At 45.5% G+C, this 23,201-nt stretch overlaps 1 protein-coding gene across 1 annotated transcript; it reads right to left on the reverse strand.

The window, feature by feature from the left end:
* Nucleotides 1-81: 81 nt before the first annotated feature.
* LOC126028554 (carcinoembryonic antigen-related cell adhesion molecule 6-like) lies at nucleotides 82-22,523 on the reverse strand (the record flags this gene model as incomplete). The annotated part of the gene is made up of 8 exons (XM_049787511.1): nucleotides 82-110; nucleotides 417-426; nucleotides 10,785-10,806; nucleotides 11,106-11,170; nucleotides 11,450-11,502; nucleotides 19,623-19,877; nucleotides 20,268-20,525; nucleotides 22,364-22,523. Coding segments are annotated over 8 exons (852 nt in total), but the record flags the coding sequence as incomplete, so codon positions are not given.
* Between the last annotated feature and the right edge of the window lie 678 nt (nucleotides 22,524-23,201).

A 23,201-nucleotide genomic window follows, 5' to 3' on the forward strand; every position in this document is an offset into this window, starting at 1 on the left:
CACCCAGTCAGGGGGACTGGTACAGAGGTCCTCCCACATGAGAATGTAGGGTTCTTGATCAGGATGTCCATGCAGCCCCGGTCAGTACACGATGTCTTTCACTCTGCGAACTAGGGAAACATGAAAAGACCCCCCCTTTGGCCATCCAACCTGAAAGGTTGGCCACTCAGCAGCACAGCATGTCTGCCAATTGCCCCTTTTTATGGCTAGGGAACGATTTCGTGCACGAGTCCTCACTTCTGACCAGTGGTCCCGAGTGAGGGACAAAAGAGTTGTCTGCTTCTGTCCCATAATGAGATCAGCAAATCAAAGGAGTAGATGAGGAAAAGATTTGGGGGGGGGGGGACAAAGGGGGTGAGGATAGAAGAGTTCAAAGAATTTAAGCCAACACACGCCTACAGAACCTACACACTTACACGACACCAACTACAATGGAACAAGACAGAACAGAGGAGCAAAACTCAAAAATAGAAATCTCTAATTAATAGAAATAAGGTTCACCACAGCAGCCTGGGAATGTCTTCCCGCTGCAAACTCGAACTCCTGGGGGCCCTCCAGGGTCGTGACCTATAGTTTCTGAACTCGTCAATTCACTACCACCCGGAATCCACTTCAAGTGGGGACTCTCAAGTCCTCGGTCACCCTACCATTTCCCTACTTCCATTTTTGATACACATCCAGTCACAACAACATAAAGTATACTGCCAATTTCTACTCGAAACAAGTTACAACCGACAACACAAGATATATTGCTAGCTTCTACTCACAACAAGTTACAACCAACAACACAACAACACAAGCTACATTAATTAGAACCCACCGAGTGGTCCGTTCACTACCCCGCTCCGGGCAGATCTGGTATCTCCTGGCTGGCTCGCCAATGTACGGTCCGAGGATTCCAAATTCTGCTCCGTCGCGGAGAAATGAAGGGAGAACAACTCAAGCAAACGCTCAGGTGGATTCTTTTATTCTGGTACCAGGGTCTATAGCCTCCTCCCAACAGAGCAAAGCCAGAAAGACTGCGTGCTACTGCTGGCTCCCCCTTATATAAGATGGGAAATGGGAGGGGAAGGAAGTAGAATGATGCCACTACCTTGAGGGCTGGGCTTCCACTATGATAACACGAATCATTGGTGAGGTAGGGGTAAAGGCGGGACTTCCGCCACAATAATGCAGATCATTGGTGAGGTAGGGCTTCCGCCACGATATGCGGATCATTGGGTGAGGTGGGAGTGAAGGCGGGACTTCCGCCGCGATACACAAATCATTGGTGAGGTAGGGCTTCCGCCACGATAATGCGGATCATTGGGTGAGGTGGGAGTGAAGGCGGGACTTCCGCCGCGATACACAAATCATTGGTGAGGTAGGGGTGAATGCGGAACTTTTCAGAGGAAAGGGGAGGGAAAGGAATGAAAGTGAAGTGAAGGGGTGGGGAGGGAATTGGAGGGGAGGAAGAGAAGGGAGGGGGAAGTGGAGATAAGAAGAGGGGAGGGGAGGGAAGAGAATGGAGGGAGAGGGGAGCTCCCTGGTGTGAGACCAGTCGGTCTGTTAGGGGACAGGAGAGAAGAAGGGTTTCAGTTACGAAAATAGATGTTCCAAATTAGCAGGAGTGACGTGTCAAACTTAGAAAAGCCAGATCTGTCACCTGATCTGTCACTGAGGCAGCAGGATAGAGACCAAATGCAGGCCATGACTGTCCCCTGCAGCTCAGGAAACACAACCCAAGTTGAAGTTAATCTTTCCAATTGGGTGTCAGGATCCAAACCCATGCACTATGGACATGTGTCACCATGACAGCACAGTTCTATGACATAGTGAGCCAGTCAAAGGGTGCAGTGACAACCCATCCCAAGAAAGGGTTCACAAAACCTGGAAAACCAGAGCCACATACCAGGAGCAAGAGGCAGGGTGGGTGTGGATCTATGGTGTTGGACTCAGAATGTTAGTTTGAATTATTTTGAAGGCCACACTAGGAGGTGGTCAGGCCTTAGTACTGGCTCTGCCCTAGAATCACTCCTTGAGGGGTTCAGGTATCATATGTGGTTCTAAAAGTCAAACCTGAGCCTCTCATGTGGAAGGCAAGTATCCTACCACTATTCTATCTCTTTGACTGCATATAGGCTGAGACTTTTTAAGAGTGAAGACTGTTGTCCTGCTCAATTTAAAGGAGTTATGACAGAAAAGACCTTTTCTGGTAACTGCTCTTGTTAACACTGGGAGGAGAGTCTGGAACCGCATGAAGACCCTCTGGGATGAATCTGGAACTTGACATGTGTTAGTTTCCCCCCCCTCAGTGATTTTGAGTTCTTCCCACTGCCTGATAACTATGCCTGGGCACAGAACTAGAGGTGGTCAGGAAGGTCAATCCTAGTCAGAGTTTCTAGGGAGGTTCAGGTTGGGGAAAACTATGGGCAGCACTAACTGGACAAGTAGGGATGTGAAGGAACAGAGAGCAGAAAGATTCATGAGAGTGCAGATTCAAGTGACCTCTGATACCCAAAGACCAAAGTGTCTCAGATCAGAATTAGGGGTGGTATACTTCAAATGCTCCTATGATTCTGAATCTACTCCCTGGATTCTGAGGGCTTTAAGGGCAGTATTCAGAGAGGTAGAAGGACTCTGCTCTCAATAATGGGTTCTGTGTAGACAAAACCTTCCAGATTCTGATTCTGGGATCTTCTCTATGAAAGTTTACAGGCCCTTGTCCACCATCACCTCATTTTTTCATTACAGAGTCTGAGTGTTCTACATGGGACCTTTGCAGGTGCAAGAGAGGGGTCTTGGGGGACAAAGACTGTCCTTGTTTATCCAGGGAAGAGACCCATATGTCAGGACTCTCAATAAGTGGTTCACTGGCAGTACAGGAATGTGGGTCACCACTGTGGCAGACCTGGGCATTGTTGTGTTGACTCTGTGCTGATGCAGAAAATTCATTTCAAAAGTGAACACGAGATTAATTCTCCACTTGTGCTCAATACCCAGGCTAGAACCTTTCCCTCTGAGAGTTCCTTTAAAAGAAAAGGTCATTAATTCTGCTTGTTTTGGGGCTATAGCCTGTGGTGTTTGGGTACAGCTTGGTACCAGAAATGCCAGGAGAGCTGGGTCTGGGTCTGTCCAGCATCAGGCTGAGGTACTGATTGGGGAAATGAGGATTCTTGGACCCAAGCCAGAGCTTCCTTGTGCAGAGAGGATGTTAATGTTCAATGGATGTTGGGGTCACAGAGGCATTGTCAGGCCACAGGAGCAGAACTGGGTGATGACCATAGGGATCTGTCCCAACTGATTGGCAGGCTGTGTTCTGGGTTACTGATTCAGTGACTGCTACTCTGTGCCTCAGTTTCTCTCAATGGAACCAACCAGTGCCTATGAGGAAACCTTCCTGGGTTAGTTACTGATGTGAATGCTGGGGAGACTGAAGCTATCCCCTGAGTGGCCTCTGTTGTCACTATTCTCTGGGTAGCCCTGGTGATCCTGGTGGAGCTGCCAGGAGCATCTATTTTCCTGCATTTTCTGGGTTCACTAACTCTCCTTAGGAGGCCACTGAGTTCCCTCTGACTTGGCTAGTATTCTGGGAAACTGCCCCCCAGGCTTAGTGCAGAGTCTGAGGGGAAGGATAGGTGTATCCCTGCAGGGAAAGAGCTCTGCTGCATGTAACCCTGGGCTGTGCTTTGGCTGACACCATCTCAGGTGCATTGGTATTTTGTGGCCTTAGGAATACCTTTGCCCCTCAACAGTCCTCCAGGAGTCACCCCGACTCTGGATGGGCTCCCAAGGGCCATGGAGTCAGGGCCTGGTGGAGGCTTCCCAGACTGAGTTTCTGGGAATCCTGGGGGGCTTTTAGGTCAGTGTCTGACTGGATGCCATAGTCTTTCTCAGGGTCCTACTGTAGGGCTCAGGGACTGGACTGGGTCTGCCCTCCCCATGCTGGTTGAGTCCCAAAACTGGTCCTTCTCTGAGATGGGAGACTGTGAGGCCTGACCCTGGGAAGGAATTGGATCTTTCCCTTCCCCTATGGGTCCTGAACAAATGTCCCAAAGGAGTTTTATGTAGAGAAGGGGGCATCCCTGCTCAGGACCAAATCTCTTGTTCTATGTGAATTTGCACACACACACACACACATACATACACACACCCTGCATCTCAGCACCCGAGGTCAAGAAGGCATCACTCACTGTAGACATGGAACTATATCTTTCCATATACAATGTCCCTGTTCCCTGTTAACCTGTTAACTATATGTGCTCAGGTCTCCCTGGGTGAGTTTCTGGATTAGCAGGTACCCATTGGAATAAATTGTCTCTCCTCCACTGTGTGCCACCATATTTGTTGTATTTTCTGGGTTTGTTCTCAATGTTACAATGTTGTTGGCAGGTAGGATTTCCATTCTAAACCAGTCTAAAGATGAAACTGTTGTGGCAGTTTGTGGGCAATTAGAAGAACTTCCTTCCCATCAGCAGCATTGGGCAACACTGACTCCACAATGACCTAGTCCTAGGCAGTGGTGGGTGTGCTCCAGATATTTAAGAGTGAAGCTAGAATAAACAGAGTCTGCATGTTAGACACGTTATTTGGGGGAGAAAATTGTGTCCTGGGGGGCTGGAGAGTTAATGCAAGGGTAAAGGTGCTTGTCCCATGGCCAACCCAGCTTGAGCCCTCACCCAGGAGTCTCTCTAAGAATGAGTAAGGAGACAGCCCTGAGTGCTGCAGGTATGACACAATCTCTTCCTCCCCATCAGCTCTCATATTTCTGCTAATCAGAAAGAAAGGAATGATGGAGCAAGTCTTTAGATGTGTAGATGTGTGTGTAGGTGTGTGTGGTCAAAGACAGTGGCAAGGACCACCCTCAGCTCAGCCCCTATCTTTTCTCTTCCCCTTCTCCCCAGTGTTTGCCACCCCCACCTCTGCTGTCAAACCTATTTTCTCAAGGCTCTGGAAGATGGGTCCCTCCTCCTGCTCTAAACCCCCACTTCACACTGGCCCATCCCAGCTCAGTCTCTTCATGACACTTGCTAGTCCCTGACAGCTCCTTCAAGATGTCTCATGGTTTGTCTTCCTGCTCCCAAGGATGTGAGCCTTTAAGGACAGACCTGAGTGACTTTCTTGTTCCTGCAGTGCTTGAACCAGTGGCCAACCCCATGTTGAGTGACAGGATTCTGGGTCCCCCCACCTGGTTTCTGTGTCTAGATATGGTGGAGACATAGGATGCAAGCCCTGTCATGTCTTTCTCCAGAGCTCTGATAGCCCCGCACCTGGTCCCTCATTAAGAACCAAGATCCCCCCCAAGTCTATGATAAGGAACTCTACATGAAGATGAGCCCAATCCCTAGTAAAATGTACTTTTCCACTCCTAGCTGAAGGCAAAGAGATAGTTAACTCAGAAATAAAGCCAGTGTGAGAGCGATAGCACAGCAGTAGGGTGTTTGTCTTGCATGCAGCTGACCCAGTATGCACCTCATTTTGATCCCTGGTGTTTCATATGGTCCCCCAAACCAGGAATGATTTCTGAGTGCATAGCCAGGAGTAACTTCTGAGCATCACAGGATGTGGCCCAAAAACGAAAGAAAAGCAGAAAGAAAGAAAGAAAGAAAGAAAGAAAGAAAGAAAGAGAGTGAAAGAGTGAAAGAAAGAAAAGGAAAGAAGAAAGAAAGAAAGAAAGAAAGAAAGAAAGAAAGAAAGAAAGAAAGAAAGAAAGAAAGAAAGAAAGAAAGAAAGAAAGAAAGAAAGAAAGAAAGAAAGAAAGAAAGAAAGAAAGAAAGAAAGAAAGAAAGAAAGAAAGAAAGAAGAAAGAGTGAAAGAAAGAAGAAAGAGTGAAAGAAAGAAGAAAGAAAGAGTGAAAGAGTGAAAGAAAGAAAAGGAAAGAGGAAAGAAAGAAAAAGAAAGAAAGAAAGAAAGAAAGAAAGAAAGAAAGAAAGAAAGAAAGAAAGAAAGAAAGAAAGAAAGAAAGAAAGAAAGAAAGAAAGAAAGAAAGAAAGAAAGAAAGAAAGAAAGAAAGAAAGAAAGAAAGAAAGAAAGAAAGAAAGAAAGAAAGAAAGAAAGAAAGAAAGAAAGAAAGAAAGAAAGAAAGAAAGAAGAAAGAAAGAAAGAAAGAAAGAAAGAAAGAAAGAAAGAAAGAAAGAAAGAAAGAAAGAAAGAAAGAAAGAAAGAAAGAAAGAAAGAAAGAAAGAAAGAAAGAAAGAAAGAAAGAAAGAAAGAAAGAAGGAAAGAAGGAAAGAAAGAACGAGCCAAAATAAGGTGCCCTCCAGGAATAAGGAACTAGGGGTTGAGTGAGTTGGAATATTCTATCTGAAAAGGACCCTTTAACAACCAAAGTTTGAATCAGAGTATCCCTAGACAACCAAAGATGAGCCAGAAAAATCGGTGATTAATTAAGACACCTACACAATGAAATAATTGTATTGTAACCGCTTTGTTTTTTTAATATATAAATTAAAGAGTCCTGGTGTTGTTAGCGGGATAGTGAGGCTTTCTTGGTACGGCCTGCCTCCTGCAGCCCCTTCAGCCTGGTGGGTCTGAAGGTTGCAGAGTGATGGTGGAGAAACTTATTTAGCAGTTCGATGAAGTTCCAGGGTCAGCCAGTTTTATTTCACGGTCCTAACCTAACTTAACATTTACGTTTCCTCACATGGCTTCTATGCTAGCCTTTTCCAAGCTAGCTTTTCTGCTCCTTCTCTAGCTCTCTGCCTCTGTCTCCCTTTCAGCTGCTTTACATACTTCATTGCTGACTGACTCCCTTTGCTGATACTACTACTGATGCTTTCTTGTTGATGCTGATGCTGATTTGCTGATGCTAACTCTCCTTCTTATGCCCTCTCTCCCGAGTCAGCCTCCTCTACCTATCCATTCCAGGTGTAGGTGGTTCTTCTGATCATCTAGTTGGGATAATTAATAAGTTGGGGGAGTGAATACCCATACTGCTTGTCATTTCCATATAAACTGCTTGAAGATTTGACTCGGGGTTCTTGCCAAACCCCCTAGTTGGATGAGGCTTGGATCTCGGTTGACTGATTAAACTTCCTTTGGCATTTGGCATTATCAGAGGTGGTCTCTGACTCTCAGCACTGTTTTAGGTGTCAACTCAAACTCTACTCGAACCCTACTGTCTACAGGACAGTTGAGTTTCTTCCCCTACCTTCACACTCATTAGAATCTCCCTGCTAAACCCGACATCAGCCCTGTCCTCTTTGGTCTCTGGGCCTGACACAGGGTGCTCAGTTCTGCCTCCTGGCACAGGGTTGTGGACCTGGTAGTTTTGGAATCCAACACATGAAGAGTGTGGGGTTCAGTTCTTGGAATTTTGCCCCACAGTCCCTCTCACAACCTCCCCTTGCTACCTTGTACTCTGACCAAAGTTCAGATAACACTCTGACCCCCTCAGAGCTCTCCCCACAAGCCTGCTTCTGTTACTGAAGTTTTTAATGCTTTTTAGTCAATTGAATGTTTGTCAAGAGTATATCCAACATCTTTTGTTAATTTACTTTTTAAAAAAAAGGTGCCAGAAAAGTTATACTGGTGAATGTTGGTATACATTTGATGACTGAAACCCAACTAGAACAATTTTGTAACAACTGTGATTAATTAACTTATTTTTAAACTATAGGTTCTTGGGGAGCCATAATGATAGCATAGTACTTAGGTTGTTTGACTTACACACACGACTAACCCAGAAAGTATTGGTATCCCCTGAGCCCTCTCAGGACTGATACTTGAGTGCAAAACAGGTCCAAGCCCTGAGCACTGACAGGTGTAAATAACAACAAAATATGCTCCTATATCCCTCTTCCCTTTATTACCATTCCTGCTGCTGCTCCTGTGACTAGAGGACTCTCAGGCATGGCTGTGGGAATACAGCATATCACATAAGTCTGGTGTGCTCACAACCAGGCTGAGAGTCTCTCTGGGGGTTGCCTTCTCAGTGGAGTGGTCGCCCATGTGCTCACAGAATCCAGGGTGAACTCTTGGCCTGAAGTCTGTGATGTGCCTGCTGGGCTCAGATGAGGTGCTCACATGGTTCCTGGCTGTGCTGGTCACACCTGCTCATTGCAGAACTCCCAGCATTGAACCACTTAGCTGTGATGCTCACACACATGGCTGAGTGTGCCTGGAAATTGCCTGTGAAACCAGACACCCTGGACAGCAGAGCTGCCAAACTCCCAAAGGAGATGCCAGCAAGGTTCTCCCTGCACTGTCTGCTATAGGGACTGAACCTGTCTGGGTCCCCACATTTGCAGGCCTGTTAAACTGAGTCAACAGTCTGTTCCTAGACATACTGGGTTTCTGTTGCTGTCATCAGTGTTTAATATCCTACATTTTCAGCTCTGTTGATTCATAACTGACTTTTAAGAACTGATATTTCACTACTAGAGTATGATGTTTTGAAATATGTTGTGTCAATTGCCTGTGATTTACCATGGTGTAAGCTAACCCCTTCATGATGTCATATGCCCATTATTTTCTATGATTGTGTCATTTATTTACTTCTTCATTTCTGATGTTGATGCCACACTCAGCGGTGTTCAGGGCTTATGCTCCTGGCTCTCCACTAAACATCTCTCTTGTTTGGATAAGGGAACCATATATGATGCTGGATATCACACATTGTTAGACACATATAAGGCAAGTACTTTGTTGTTTTAATATATTGAGACCGTTCATGTGTGTTGGTTGGGTGATGGTGAGGCCTTTCTCAGCTTGACCTGGCTCCTGCAGCCCCTATGGACTGGCGGGTCTGAAAGTTGCAGGGTGACAGTAGAGAAATTCACCAATTAGTCAGATGAAGTTCCAGGAGTCAGCTGGCTTTATTTCAGGTCCTAATCTAACAGCCATGTACATTTATCCACACATGGCTTCTATGCTAAGCCTTTTCCTAGCAGCTCCTTCTCTGCTCCTTCTCTGGCTTTCTCTGCCTCTGTCTCCCTTTCAGCTGCTCTTTGTAGCTGACTGACTCCCCTTTGCTGATTCTCCTTGTTGATTCCCCCTGTTCATTTTCTCTGCTGATTCTTCCTTCTCTCTCTAACACTCTTTCTTATTCACTCTCTACCAGCAAGCAGACTCCTCTTCCCACACATTCCTGCTGTGGGTGGTTCTGATCATTCCAATGGGATAAACAACAAATTGTGGGAGAGGATACCCACAGTGTTCTATCCACTCTACTCTTCCTCAAACTCATGTGAGGAGATCACGGGAAAATTTTTGTTTTGTTTTCTTGTTTTTGTGCCACGCAAAAAAGTGCTTGGGGCATATTCCTGCTGTGATTCAGAGACCCTATGTGATTCTGGAGATCAAACCTCAGTGAGCTTTGTGCAAGGCAAGCCTCTACCTGCTGTACTGTATCTCCAGGCCCCATAACACAATTACTGAACAGTTTGTGGGATTCCCTGAAAAAAATCTATGCTAGAAATTTGAGGTCTTGGTAATATCCTGAGTGTTATTAAGACACACTGCACTCTCTTTTGCCATTTGTTCTAGACAATGCCGACTTAAACATGGAAAGCAGGAAGCCATGTTTTGTGCAGGCAGCACTTTAGGATACCCATGGAATCTGGGGGAGAATTGGAAGTCCTAATCTCTGATCTAGGGAAACCATGCTGAGGAGTCTTCACTAGCTGTAGAGCAGAAATGAATGTATGGTTGACATCATATGGTCATTCTAGGGGCCTTGCAAGGGCTTGAATTCTGTGTTCTCCCTCTTGCCTTCCTTCCATGTTCTCCCAAGCATCTCTGTCTGGACCTAGGCCACAGCTCCTGAATCCTGGATGAGGAAATATAGATGATCCAAAGACCAGTGTCATGGCCTGGATGCTGGTTAGGAAAGAGAGTGGTAGTTGTAGTAGATATAGTCAGGGTCTAGATCAGCAAGGAGAGGAGCAAAGGGAACAGGGCATAAGTCAGAATCTGTGAGGCCCTCTGGGACACATGCCCACCCTGACTGTCTAGCCTTGCTCCCCTTTGTGGGACATCAATGCTGTTTTCTATACCTGAGCCCAGCACACACTTGTAAAGGCTGACACAAGAGAGGTCCAGGGCCAGTTCCTCGCTATCAGGCCACTGAAGCCTTTCTCAGGTGTCTGGTCTCTGGGGAGCACAGTCATTCCCACCACACAACCCTCTTGTTTTCATTTCCAGGGACAGACATTGAACTTGGCTCACTGAAGAGACCCCTGATCCCTGAGACAGGAGACGCTGCACCCAGATTTCAGAGTCCTGGGCAGGAGAGAGCAAGTGGCCAGTCTCTGTTTCAGACCCTCTCCAGAGGGTCACAATATAGACATTGTCCTGAGAGCACCTCAACTCTTGGGTGGGGCTAAAGTGCCATTTATTTCTTTTAGTTCATTTAGGGGCTAAATCCCCCAGCTCAGGGAAGTCTATTTGGGCTTTCAGAAACCCAGAGGGATCCTGATCCTCAGGTGGAGTCCTCAAACTTTGAGGGACTCAGAGCTGGTTTTTGAGCTCAGGTTCATGTTAGTTCACTGGGATGATAGGGGTGGTTCCCTGAGGATGTAAAAGAGCCATGTCAGCCTTGGGGTGACTCAGAAGTAGAATTTCCTGGAAAAGAAAGAAGAGATCTGAGTTCTGTCCTGTTTTCAGAACATGTTCTGGGAAGTCCTGGCCTGGAATTCCTCGAAAGACTTTGGGGACCTGATTGCCTGGTGTGGAATGGGCCTCTTTCCTGACACCTCCCAACCAGCATCCCTTTTTCTACTTCTCCAAAACCTGAAGCACCACCAGGATGGGTTGTATGGTGATTCTGAGACCTCGTTTTGGGAGCATCTTCATCACACACTCACCTCATAGTCTGGGAAGGCTGGCCTGGTGTTGGGAAGAGGGACTGCATCAGTAAGAGAGTGGTGTCAGAAAACAGAATTCGGGCCTCTGTTCTTAGGGATCCTGTACCCCAGCAGAGTCGAATCCAGGATGGATCCAAAATGAGTACCAGCCTGTCCCCTCTAGAGGGATAGAGGGACCTTGTCTGTCCACAGGGTACCTTCCCCTGACTATTCCTGGGTTTCCAGGCTTGGTGGGCCCTGGGTGGACTCCAGGCAGGGTACAGTGTGGGGGTCTCATCTCTGAAAGATCCCGGTTCAATCCTTTGAGACCCCATCACTTACTTGTCAAGAGGGTTTGGGTTCCGTGCCTTCAGACTCTTAAGTTTACCCAAGAGGAACACTAGGGCCTGGGAGCAGAGACAAGAGTGAGCACCAACCAGGGAACATCCCTGGGCGCTGGATTGGCTCCAGAGCAGTAGGGATAAGTAGAACAAACGTTTGAGGAAACCCTTTATCTAATGTGGGGTCACTCAGGGGATGGGACAACTCCTGACCAGAACCCATAGTCAGAGCTGGCATGACATTGGAATACCCTAATGAGTCCCATGCCCAGGTCAGAGCCCAGTGTATGGCAGGAGGGTGATGGATCAGCACCCCTCTTCTGGCCTCTGAGCAGTGCCACTCACCCAGAGAGCTCGAGGTGGGCTTCTGCTGTCTGGAATCATGCTGTCCTGGGTTCCTAGAAAGGTCAATTGCAGGTGAGGGCAAGGACCCCTCCTTGTGTCCAGTAGCAGACAGAGAGGGTCCCACTACCTAGCTCCTGTGGCCCCATTTGCCCTTTTGTGGCCATTTGTGCCAGTGGAGGGGGCACCCAGGAGGGAGCTCCCCAGGGCATGAGAAGAAACAGCCCTGGGCAGGGACAAGGAAGGGATCTGGGACTAGCCTCTCCCCGGTCTTCTGAATGAGCAGAAGATGTAAGGCAGAGGGAAGGTAGGTGGGGATGCGAGATCCCTGGGACCCCCACAAGTGCCTCATGAGGAACAAGTTGGTGGTCACAGGTTCTCTTCTGCCTCACATAGCTGGACACAAGCCATCTTCCAGATTCATATTACATGGCTCTCCTTCTACCAGGACATTTGTCAGGGCCTATAGGTGTCATATCTGCCATGAGTGACATTTGACCCCACTTCACCCGGCCTGGAAAGTCTGTTCTCTGTGTGCTCAGATAAGGAGCCTTTCCATGCCCTCATGGGGTACACAGAGTTTTTGGGAGGTTCCAGTCAATGCCGGTTCCCCTAGAAGTATCAACTGTGCTTACAGGACCTTGAAGTGCTGGAGGGGCCTGGGCTCTGTGTGTCCAGGCTGTGCTCGCCTCTGAACCATCTACACAGTGTTCTGAATCCAGAACACGAGAGGCCACCTTGGCACTGGTGGAACAGTTGGCTGAATGTCTGAAATGGCACTGAGGGGGAAGTCTGAATGGGGCTCAGAGACCAGGAAGGGTTTGAGGGGTCCCTCCGTGTGACAACTGGCAGAGGAACTAGAAAGAAGAGAATATCCCTGAGGAAGAGGGAGACCTGTGAAACTACAGACAGAATTCAAGGAAAGGGTGTCCCTCCTCTAGGTCTGGGGGAGTGCCACGCATACATAAACTTTTAGGGGAGCTCAAACTACCAGATGTATCCCCAGATTTTCCTGGTGGGGTGAACTGAAATAACCCCTATGGGGTTCCTCAAAAGGCCCACTGTGGACGCCTTTTTCCCCTGCGTAAATGGTTGAGGAATTTCTGAAGAGATGCTTGGTATTACATTTTTGCTCATTACTTGGCTATCTCTCTATTGTAAATCTCAAGCAAAAATATGGCCTATATCAAATAATTTGGCTCAGAAACTCCAGCCCCAAAGATTACTAAAAGAACCCCTTTTCTGGTTATATTTAGCCCTAAGAGCAAAGACAGTGTTTTTTCTCTTTTTCCAGTATGTCCTTATAGTTGCAGTCTCTGGGTATCAAGGGCGAATGCAGATCCTGGGCTATTGACTCTGCTCAGAAAATAGGAAAACACAGTTTAGGGGATTTGGCTCCTTCCTTTACTTGACCTCTAAAACAATAGAGCCCAGCCCAGTAAAGATCAAGTTCCTAGATATTTCCTACTTCCTCCTAACCCTTGTTTTGCATTTGAGGTTGGTTGCTAAAAGCTACCCTGAGTGTTACCTTTTCTTTTGCAACTCAGAATTAACTTTGCTTTGTTATTGTAAACATCCTTCTCTGCACCTGTGACTGGCTTACCCCTATAAAACCCCCTATTTGGAAAATAAACTCACTGCACTCCTGCCAGAAGATGTGTTGACCCCACATACTCTGTGTGTGGTTCCATTATTTCATATTTCATATTTTGCCGTCTGTGCAACCCACTCTCCCTAAAGTGGATTCACCGAAATCTCACTGATGGCTGTAGGACAGAAGCTGCCTACAGCAGGGGAGTCCACGATAGGACAAGCAGGTAGGAAATAGATTCTGACCTTCTAAACCTTCTGAGGTGCAGGGAGAATACGATGGCCACTGTCAGCTTCACCCCAAACAGGACCCCGATGAGGATGCTGAGGAAGGTCCAAACTGGCATGTCCGTGGTGCTTTCTTCTTCTGAAGGAAATAAAGTGATGAGGAAAAGATTTCTTAAATGTTTTTAGGATATATATTTTTTAACTTCTCTTTTTCAAAGGACTGCTCCATTTTAGAATTCTAGCCTGCTAACAGAAATCTGCCAGAGAAGTGGGAGCTACAGAAACAAAGAGGCCTCAGACAGTAAGAAAGAGGCCTGGCCAGAACAGAAAAACCGGCAGCATTTGCAGCAGCCAGGTCCTCTGTTTGTGACATCAAGCGGGGAAAATCCACGAAAATACGCTTTGCCCAGTGGGGCCCAACTGTGAAAACCTGTGAGTTTTACCTGTGTATGTCTGTCTACTGCCCTCTTGCGTGAAACTCTTGGGAGTGGGGCGAAAGACGCTCCAGCAGACTTGCTCTCCCAGAGGCCATCTTCTGGGCGGGACGCCAGAACAAAAAAACCGGCAGCGTTTGCAGCAGCCCGGTCCCCTGTTTGTGACATCAGGTGGGGAAAATCCATGAAAATACGCTTTGCCCAGTGGGGCCCAACTGGGAAAACCTGTGAGTTCTACCTGTGTATGTATGTCTACTGTCCTCTTGAGTGAAACTCTTGGGAGTGGGGCGAAAGACGCTCCAGCAGAGCATGGCCGCTTAGTTTCGCTACACAGCCGTGCACTCTTTCTAAGAAAAGAACACCATCGCAGGAAGAAAAAGTCACACTAAGAACTGTGCTATATCACAGAAGCAAGCATTTCTCTCCGGACTGTCTTCTCTGTTGCATGATTGGGCCTAAGATTTGATCCTGTGTGAGGCTTCATCCACGGAGGACTCCCCTCCCTTAGAGGCAAGTCAGCCCATCCAGAAAGGGCGGAGCCAGAGGAGAGTGCTGCCTGCATCCTATAGCCAATGAATACCACCACAACACGTAGGAAAACCCACAATACAAGTGTGACAATGGGCAAACAACGCAGGCCAGCATCAGACATAGAGAATGAAGATGACAATTCTGAGGATCAGATAATGATCAACCAACTAATCAACCTCTCAGATAAGGACTTTAGACTAGCAATATGGAAGATGTTCAAAGAACTCAAAGAAACCATGGATTGAGTTGAACAGAACACTAATAAGAACCAAGAAAATGTGAGGACAGAAATCACAAAACTCCAAACTGAAATAACATGTCAACTAACAGGCCTGAAAAAGTCAGTAAAAGAAGTGAATGACAAAATGGATAAGCTCTGGGAGGGGTATCAGAAGCTGAGAATAGATTTGGTGCTGTGGAAGATGAGATACATAACAATTCCATACAGCAGGAGAGATTGGAAAAAAAACTTAAAGCAAATGAGCAGACAATGGAAAAATTAGTCAAAGAATGGGACCAGATGAAAATAGAAGTCTATGATAAGATCAACAGAAATAACTTAAGAATCATTGGAGTCCCAGAGACCCAGGAAGAAAATTTCCAGGAAGAATCAACGGTCAAGAATATCATTAAAGAGAAACTTCCAGAGATAAAGAATATATGTGATCAAATCCTGCATGCTCAAACAGTACCAACCAAAAGAGACCCCAGAAAAACCACCCCAAGACACATCCTAGTTACAATGACAAATCCCACAGATAGAGACAGAATTCTGAAAACAGCAAGATCAAAAGGGGAAATTATGTTCAAGCAAGCATCCTTGAGATTTACAGCAGACCTGTCACCAGAAACACTCAATGCCAGAAAGCAGTGGTGGGATATTGTGACAAGACTGAATGAAATGAATGCTTCACCCAGAACACTATACCCAGCAAAACTCACTTTCCAGTTTGACGGAAGAATACATGGTTTCACAGACAAAAAACAGCTCAGAAACTTTACAGACACAAAACCAGTCTTAAGAGAAAAACTGAAAGACCTAATTTAAGACAAGACTAACCAAAAGACACACCAAATTTTGATATAAAGATGGCATTAAATCCCAGGACAATTCTTTCTCTCAACGTCAATGGACTAAATGCACCAGTCAAGAGACACAGAGTGGCCAAATGGATCAAAAAACTCAATCCAACCTTCTGCTGCCTACAAGAAACGCACCTGAATATTCAGAACAAACATAGACTCAAAATAAAAGGCTGGAGAAAAATTATCCAAGCAAACAACACCCATAAAAAAGCTGCAGTGGCCATACTAATATCAGATAATGCAAACTTTATACTCAGGAAGGTTGTAAGGGACAAAGATGGACATTTTATATTAATCAAGGGGTATGTAGAGCAGGAAGAAATCACTCTCCTAAACATATATGCACCGAATGAGGGGCCAGCAAAATATTTAATACAAATGTTGACAAATCTGAAAAATAATATCAATAACAACACAATAACTGTGGAGGACCTCAACACGGCTTTGTCAACACTGGATAGGTCAACCAGACTGAAACCCAACAAGAATATACTAGACCTGAGGAGAGAAATGGAAGAAAGAGGCCTAGTGGATATATATAGGACACTCCATCCCCAGAAACCTGGATACACATTCTTCTCCAATGTACATGGGACATTCTCCAGGATAGACTACATGCTGGCACATAAGACATACCTCCGTAATATCAAGAGGATAGAAATTTTGCAGACTACCTTCGCTGACCACAAGGCTCTGAAATTATTTGTGAATTCCAAAGGGACTCAGAAGAAAAACTTTAACACCTGGAAGTTAAACAGCCTCATACTCAATAACCAGGGGGTCCGAGATGAAATCAAGAAGAAAATCAAAAGGTTCCTGGAAACAAATGACAATAAAGACACAAACTATCAGAACTTATGGGACACAGCAAAAGCAGTACTAAGAGGAAAATTTATAGCTTTGCAAGCACACATCAGGAAGGAAGAAGGAGCTTACCTGAGTAGCTTAATGACACAGCTAATAGAACTAGAAAGTGCTCAACAAAAGGACCCAAAAATAGGAAGACAGAAGGAAATAACAAAGCTGAGAGCAGAAATCAATGAAGTGGAAACCCAAAAAACAATCCGAAAGATCAACGAAAGCAGAAGTTGGTTCTTTGAAAAAATAAACAAGATTGATAGACCACTGGCAAACCTAACAAAGAAAGAGAGAGAGAGAAACTTGATAACTCGTATTAGGAATTAAAAAAGGAGAGATCACTACTGATATGACAGAGATTCAAAGGGTAATCAGAAACTACTTTGAGAAACTCTACGCCACCAAAAATGAGAACCTGGAAGAAATGGATACATTCTTGGACTCTTATAATCTTCCACGGTTGAAGGAAGAGGATGTAGCATATCTAAACACCCCCATCACCATTGATGAAATTAAAATGGTAATCAAGTGTCTGACCAAAAACAAAAGCCCAGGCCCAGATGGATTCACTAATGAATTCTTTCAAACTTTCCAAGAGGAATTACTACCAATCCTGGCAAGACTCTTTCATGAAATTAAACGGAAACACTTCCAAATAGCTTTTATGAAGCCAACATCACCTTGATACCTAAACCAGACAGAGATGCTACAAAAAAAGAAAATTACAGACCAATATCGCTGATGAATGCAGATGCAAAGATCCTCAACAAAATCCTGGCAAATAGGATCCAATGCCTCATTAAGAAGATCATCCACTACGATCAAGTAGGTTTCATCCCAGGAATGCAAGGCTGGTTTAACATCCGTAAATCTATCAACATAATACACAACATCAATAACAAGAAAAATAAAAACCACATGATCATATCAATAGATGCAGAGAAAGCATTTGATAAGGTCCAACACCCATTCTTGATCAAAACTCTCAGCAAGATGGGAATGGAAGGAACCTTTCTCAATATAATTAAGGCCATCTACCACAAGCCAGTGGCAAATATTATCCTCAATGGAGAAAAACTAAAAGCATTCCCTCTAAATTCTGGCACAAGACAAGGCTGTCCTCTCTCACCACTCCTATTCAACATAGCACTGGAAGTACTTGCTATAGCGATTAGGCAAGAAAAAGATATCAAGGGAATCCAGATAGGAAAGGAAGAAGTCAAGCTCTCACTGTTTGGAGATGACATGATACTCTACTTAGAAAACCCTAAAGACTCTACCAAAAAGCTTCTAGAAACAATAGACTCATATAGCAAGGTGGCAGGCTACAAAGTTAACACACAAAAATCAATGGCCTTCCTACACACCAATAGTAATAAGGATGAAATGGACATTAAGAAAACAATTCCATTCACAATAGTGCCACACAAACTCAAATATCTTGGAATCAACTTGACTAAAAATGTGAAGGACCTATACAAAGAAAACTATAAAACTCTGCTCCAAGAAATAAGAGAGGACACACGGAAATGGAAACACATACCCTGCCCATGGATTTGGCAGGATTAACATAATCAAAATGGTAATACTCCCCAAGGCATTATACAGATTTAATGCCATCCCTCTAAAGATACCCATGACATTCTTCAAAGAAGTGGATCAGGCATTTTTGAAATTCATTTGGAACAATAAACACCCTCGAACAGCTAGAGCAATCATTGGGAAATAGAATATGGGAGGAATTACTTTCCCCTACTTTAAACTGTACTACAAAGCAATAGTTATCAAAACAGCATGGTATTGGAATAAGGACAGGCCCTCAGATCAGTGGAATAGGCTTGAATACTCAGAAAATGTTCCCCAGACATACAATCACCTAATTTTTGATAAAGGAGCAGGAAATCCTAAATGGAGCAGGGAAAGCCTCTTCAACAAGTGGTGTTGGCACAATTGGATAGCCACTTGCAAAAAATTGAACTTAGACCCCCAGCTAACATCATGTACGAAGGTAAAATCCAAATGGATTAAAGACCTCGACATCAGCCCCAAAACCATAAGATATATAGAACAGCACATAGGCAAAACACTCCAGGACATTAAAGGCATCTTCAAGGAGGAAACTGCACTCTCCAAGCAAGTGAAAGCAGAGATTAACAGATGGGAATATATTAAGCTGAGAAGCTTCTGCACCTCAAAAGAAATAGCGCCCAGGATACAAGAGCCACCCACTGAGTGGGAGAAACTATTCACCCAATATCCATCAGATAAGGGGCTAATCTCCAAAATATACAAGGCACTGACAGAAATTTACAAGAAAAAAACATCTAATCCCATCAAAACATGGGGAGAAGAAATGAACAGACATTTTGACAAAGAAGAAATACAAATGGCCAAAAGACACATGAAAAAGTGCTCCACATCACTAATCATCAGGGAGATGCAAATCAAAACAACTATAATTGTCTCTCACACCCCAGAGAATGGCACACATCACAAAGAATGAGAATAAACAGTGTTGGCGGGGATGTGGAGAGAAAGAAACTCTTATCCACTGCTGGTGGGAATGCCGTCTAGTTCAACCTTTATGGAAAGCGATATGGAGATTCCTCCAAAAACTGGAAATTGAGCTCCCATAGGATCCACCTATACCACTCCTAGGAATATACCCTAGGAACACAAAAATACAATACAAAAACCCCTTCCTTACACCTATATTCATTGCAGCACTATTTACCAGATATATATATATATATATATATATATATATATATATATATATATATATATATATATATATATATATATATATATATATATATATATATATGGTGCTGGAGATGCAACCTCAAAAGGTCGTGGGCAAGGCAAGTTTCCTACCTGTTATACAACCTTTCCAGCAGAAAATGAAATGATAGTTAGGACCAAAATGAGGGGTGGAGCAATCGGGTAGATAAAAGCAAGTTTGAGATTGCAATGTTTGGATATGGTTTTTTTGTTTGTTTTTCTTTTTCTTCATTTATTTCTTCATTCTCCTGTTTGCTCTTGTTTTCTTTATCTTAACCTCCAGTTTACTTACCTTGGCTCTGCACTGGGGGTCATTCCTGGCAGTGCTCAGGGGACCATGTAGGATGCTGAGGATTTAACCAGTTTGACTGTGTACAACACAAGTGCCTTATATGCTGAATTATATATCTCAGGCCCCTCCACACTTTTGCTGAATTATTTATTTGTTTTAGTTCTTGGGCTTGACTCAGCAGTGCTCAGGGCTTTTTCCCATCTCTATTACAGGAATCACTAATGGCAGTGCTGTGTGGGTCATATGGGTCTTGCCAGGGTCTAAGGCATATTGGCCCATGCAAGGTAAGTACCTGACCTTCTGTACTATTGCTCTGGCCCCCACTTGCTTCTTAAAGAGCCTAAAGGTATTTCAGTTCTAGGGAGACACTTACCTAAGACTGCGATATGGATCATCACTGTCTTGCTGCGGTTCATGGCGGAGTTACTGACAATGCAGGAATAGGACCCGCTGTCACTCAGAGAGAGTTTGGGGATGGAGAGATTCTGTGTGGACCCCAAGAACTTCTCATCAATAAACCAGGAAAATTTTGCAGGAGGGTGAGATTCGGTGAGGCAGGAGAGGTGGAGGTTCACCCCATGGCTGTAGTATCTTTGTGTAAGGGAGATTGTAGGGGTGTCTGGGCCATCTGCAACCACAAAATAAAGGACTGGGATGAAGGGGGAAGAGAAGCCCCAGCCTGTCTCAACCTCAGTGTTCCTCTGAGCTGGTCTCACCTGGTTATAAAGTTCACATTCTTCCAGACCCTGACCCCCACCCACTTATTCTGAATATGAGCCATGACCCTGTTCAGATTGTGGGGCTACTTCCTTAAATTTTCTTTGGCCACTGGATATGGTTGCCCTGGCCCTCCTCATTACCCTCAGGATTGGGACTGCTAGATATATCAGGATAGGGCATGACAAGTCTGGTTGGCAGGAGTAGGTCTGTGTACATGAAACTGAGTGGCCAGATGTGTTCTGGCCCTGTCATGTGGATGGGGGAGCAGCCTCTCCAAATACGGACAGGCGTTACTCACAGTTAACAGTCTTGGTAATTGCTTCGCTGCGTCTGACACTCACTGGGTTTGAGGTCTCACACACATAGGATCCTGCATCTTTTCTTGTGGTGTGGAGCAGAGTAAGAGTCCTATTATCTGGGGACAACTGCAGCCTGGAGTTGGGCAGGGCGGGCTGAGAATTGAGGAACCACTGGTAGGTCACATTTGGACTCTTGGGTTCACATATCAACATCCAAGGGCTGGAGATCTTCATGATGTAGGGTTTCGGTAGCAATGCTGTTAAAGGAACATAAAACACGATTTGTGGTACTCTGATCTTTCCTGAGGCATTTCTTATTAGGTGGTCTTGTCCTCCAAATTCTGCCCTCTCAACCATTAGACTATAGGGAGTGTGTACTGTGGAAAGAAAGGGGTAAGGATCGAGCTCATGGACCAGAAGGACCCTGTTTTATCAGGAGGAAGCTCAGGCTCAGGTTAAAGAAAGTTCCAGAATTTGAGTGGAGGATTTGTGATGGGCGTCAGCTGACTCAGTGCCTCTCCTGGTGTCTTCTCGGGGAGGCCTGATCACCCTCACAGTGCTCCCTGGAATGTGTGGGGCCCTTCATCTGCACACACTTCTTTTACTGAGGTCCCACTGACAGTTTCCTACAGGTGGGGGTGAGACCAAGGACTGAACAGAAAGCACACAGGGATACCAGGTGCAGGCAGGCTGAGTCTGTGCAGTATTAATTCGGGAGGTGTAAGTTTGTCCAGGTGCTTATCATGACTTACAGACAGAACCCTGAAGTTGGTAGAAAAAAATCCATGGAACTATCCAGAAACATGAGCTTGGGAGCTGGATGGTTCAGCCACAGAACCAGGTTCTTTCTTTGTTCTCAGTGTTTCCTGCTGAAGACGTGTTGCTCATACCTGAACTTCATAGACCATAGCAGGTGCAGAGAGTGAATGGGTCAACTGAGAGGTGCAGAATTTTCTGGAAAGCTGGTCTCAGGAAGCTTTTCTTTCAGTAGTTATGAAGGTAAGAGTGCAGAAGTTCAAATATGAGGTTGTAAGCATATATCCTTCATATCCCAAAGATATGGGGTCGTTTCTAAGCAATTCTTCCAGGAGCACACTTTACGACAAGTTCTGGGGACCCTGTCTTGGTGCAGGTGTGGGAGGCAGAGGGAACTTTGCTTGTTTCTTCAAAGCTCCTGATCCTCATCAGCACTTCAATAAGTGGTCCCTAGTGGCACACAGGAAAGTGGGTCGCCCCTGCAGCAGGCCTGGGCCTCACTGAACTGACTGTCAGGGCTGATTGATGAAATTCAGTATTAGAATCAAACTTTAGGTTGATTCTCTGCTTGTTCTCTCTCCCTGGTAAGAGTTTTTCAAAGAGAAAATTTCTACGTAGAATTTTAGGGCTGGATACTGTACTGGGGAGGGCATTTGCCTTGCATGCAGCAGACATAGGTTGGTTTCCCTGAGGCTGCCAGGAATGAGTCCCAGCATAGAGCCATTGCTAAGTGTGGCCAAAAAAACAAAACAAAACAAAACAACTGGGAAACGGGGAAGAAGGAAGGATCTTTATTCTACTTGTTTTGGAGCCACAACTTGTGGTAACTCTGCCTCCGGGATTTGTGCTGAGGCTGAGGGGAAGGTCAGATGTGTTCCAGATGCATGAAGCCCTAGTTGACACAAGCTCAGGTGCCTTGGCACTCAGAGCCTCAGGAAACTGTACTCCCATACAGTCCTCCTGGAGCCACCCCAGCTCTGGATGGGCTACCCCAAGGCCATGAATTCAGGCCTGGAGGGCTTCCCAGACTGAGTCTCTAGGAAGCCTGAGATCTCTTAGGTCAGTGTCTGACTGACCCCCACCAAGTCTCTTTTGAGGGTCCTATAGTAGGGGCTTAGTGACTGGACCAGGCCTGTCCTCCCTGCGCTGGGCAAGTCCCCAGACCAGCCCTTCTCTAAGCGCAGAGCCTATATGGCCAACTCTGGGGAGGACCCGGATCTTCCCCTTCTTCTGTGAGACCCATTTGAGATGCTTAAATGCCCCAAATGGGAGCTTTCTGCAGGAGGGGCAGTGTGAAGGGGATTCACCCAGAGCCTGAGGTCGGGGGTAAATCACTCACCATAGACACCAAGCTCTCCCTTGCCATATTTAAATTCAAGGTTCACTGTAACGACTTGTATAAAGTAGGTTCCGCTGTCTCCTATGGCTAGATTCCTGATCAGCAGGGATCCATTGGAGTAAAGTGTCTCTTTACCGATGTGTGCAGGCCCATTCGTTATGTTTTCTGGGTTTGTTCTTAATGAGAAAATGTTGTTGTTAGGTTGGATTTCCCCTCTGAACCAGTCTAAACTTGAACATTTTTCTGGCAGTTTGTGGGCAAGTAGAAGAACTTCCTTCCCTTTAACAGCATAGGGCGGCACCAACTCCACAGGGAAATCATAGGCCTGCTGGGCAGTGGTGGGCAGGCTCCAGATGGTTAAGAGTGAGGCTGGAATACACAGAGCATGCACATTAGACCGATTGTTTGGGGTAGAAAAGTATGTCCTGGAGAGCTGGGAGATAAACAAGGGTTCAGGCACTTTTCTGGCACTTGGCCGACTCAGTTTGATCCTGTTCTCCCAGGAGTGATCCCTGACCATGAAGCACTGGTGAGGCCCAGACCCCTCACCCCTTTATTCTGCTGCTGCTCAATGAAGGAGTGCAATAGGGTCCATATGAGGAACCAAATGTTTCCTCTTCTAGGTTTGGGTCAGCAGCAGGGCCACAATTTCTTTTTTCTCCGATACCTGATGGTGCTCGGGACTTACTCCTGGCTCTTTAATCAGGAGTTCCTCCTGAGGGGACTTGGAAAATCATATGGAAAACTGGGGATCAACCCTGGATAGGTCGAATGCAAGGTAAGCACCCTACTATCGCTATGGCCCCAAGGGACTTGATGTGAAAACACCCTCACCTTG

Source organism: Suncus etruscus, chromosome 14 (genome assembly GCF_024139225.1).
Source record: "Suncus etruscus isolate mSunEtr1 chromosome 14, mSunEtr1.pri.cur, whole genome shotgun sequence".
NCBI lineage: Eukaryota > Metazoa > Chordata > Mammalia > Eulipotyphla > Soricidae > Suncus > Suncus etruscus.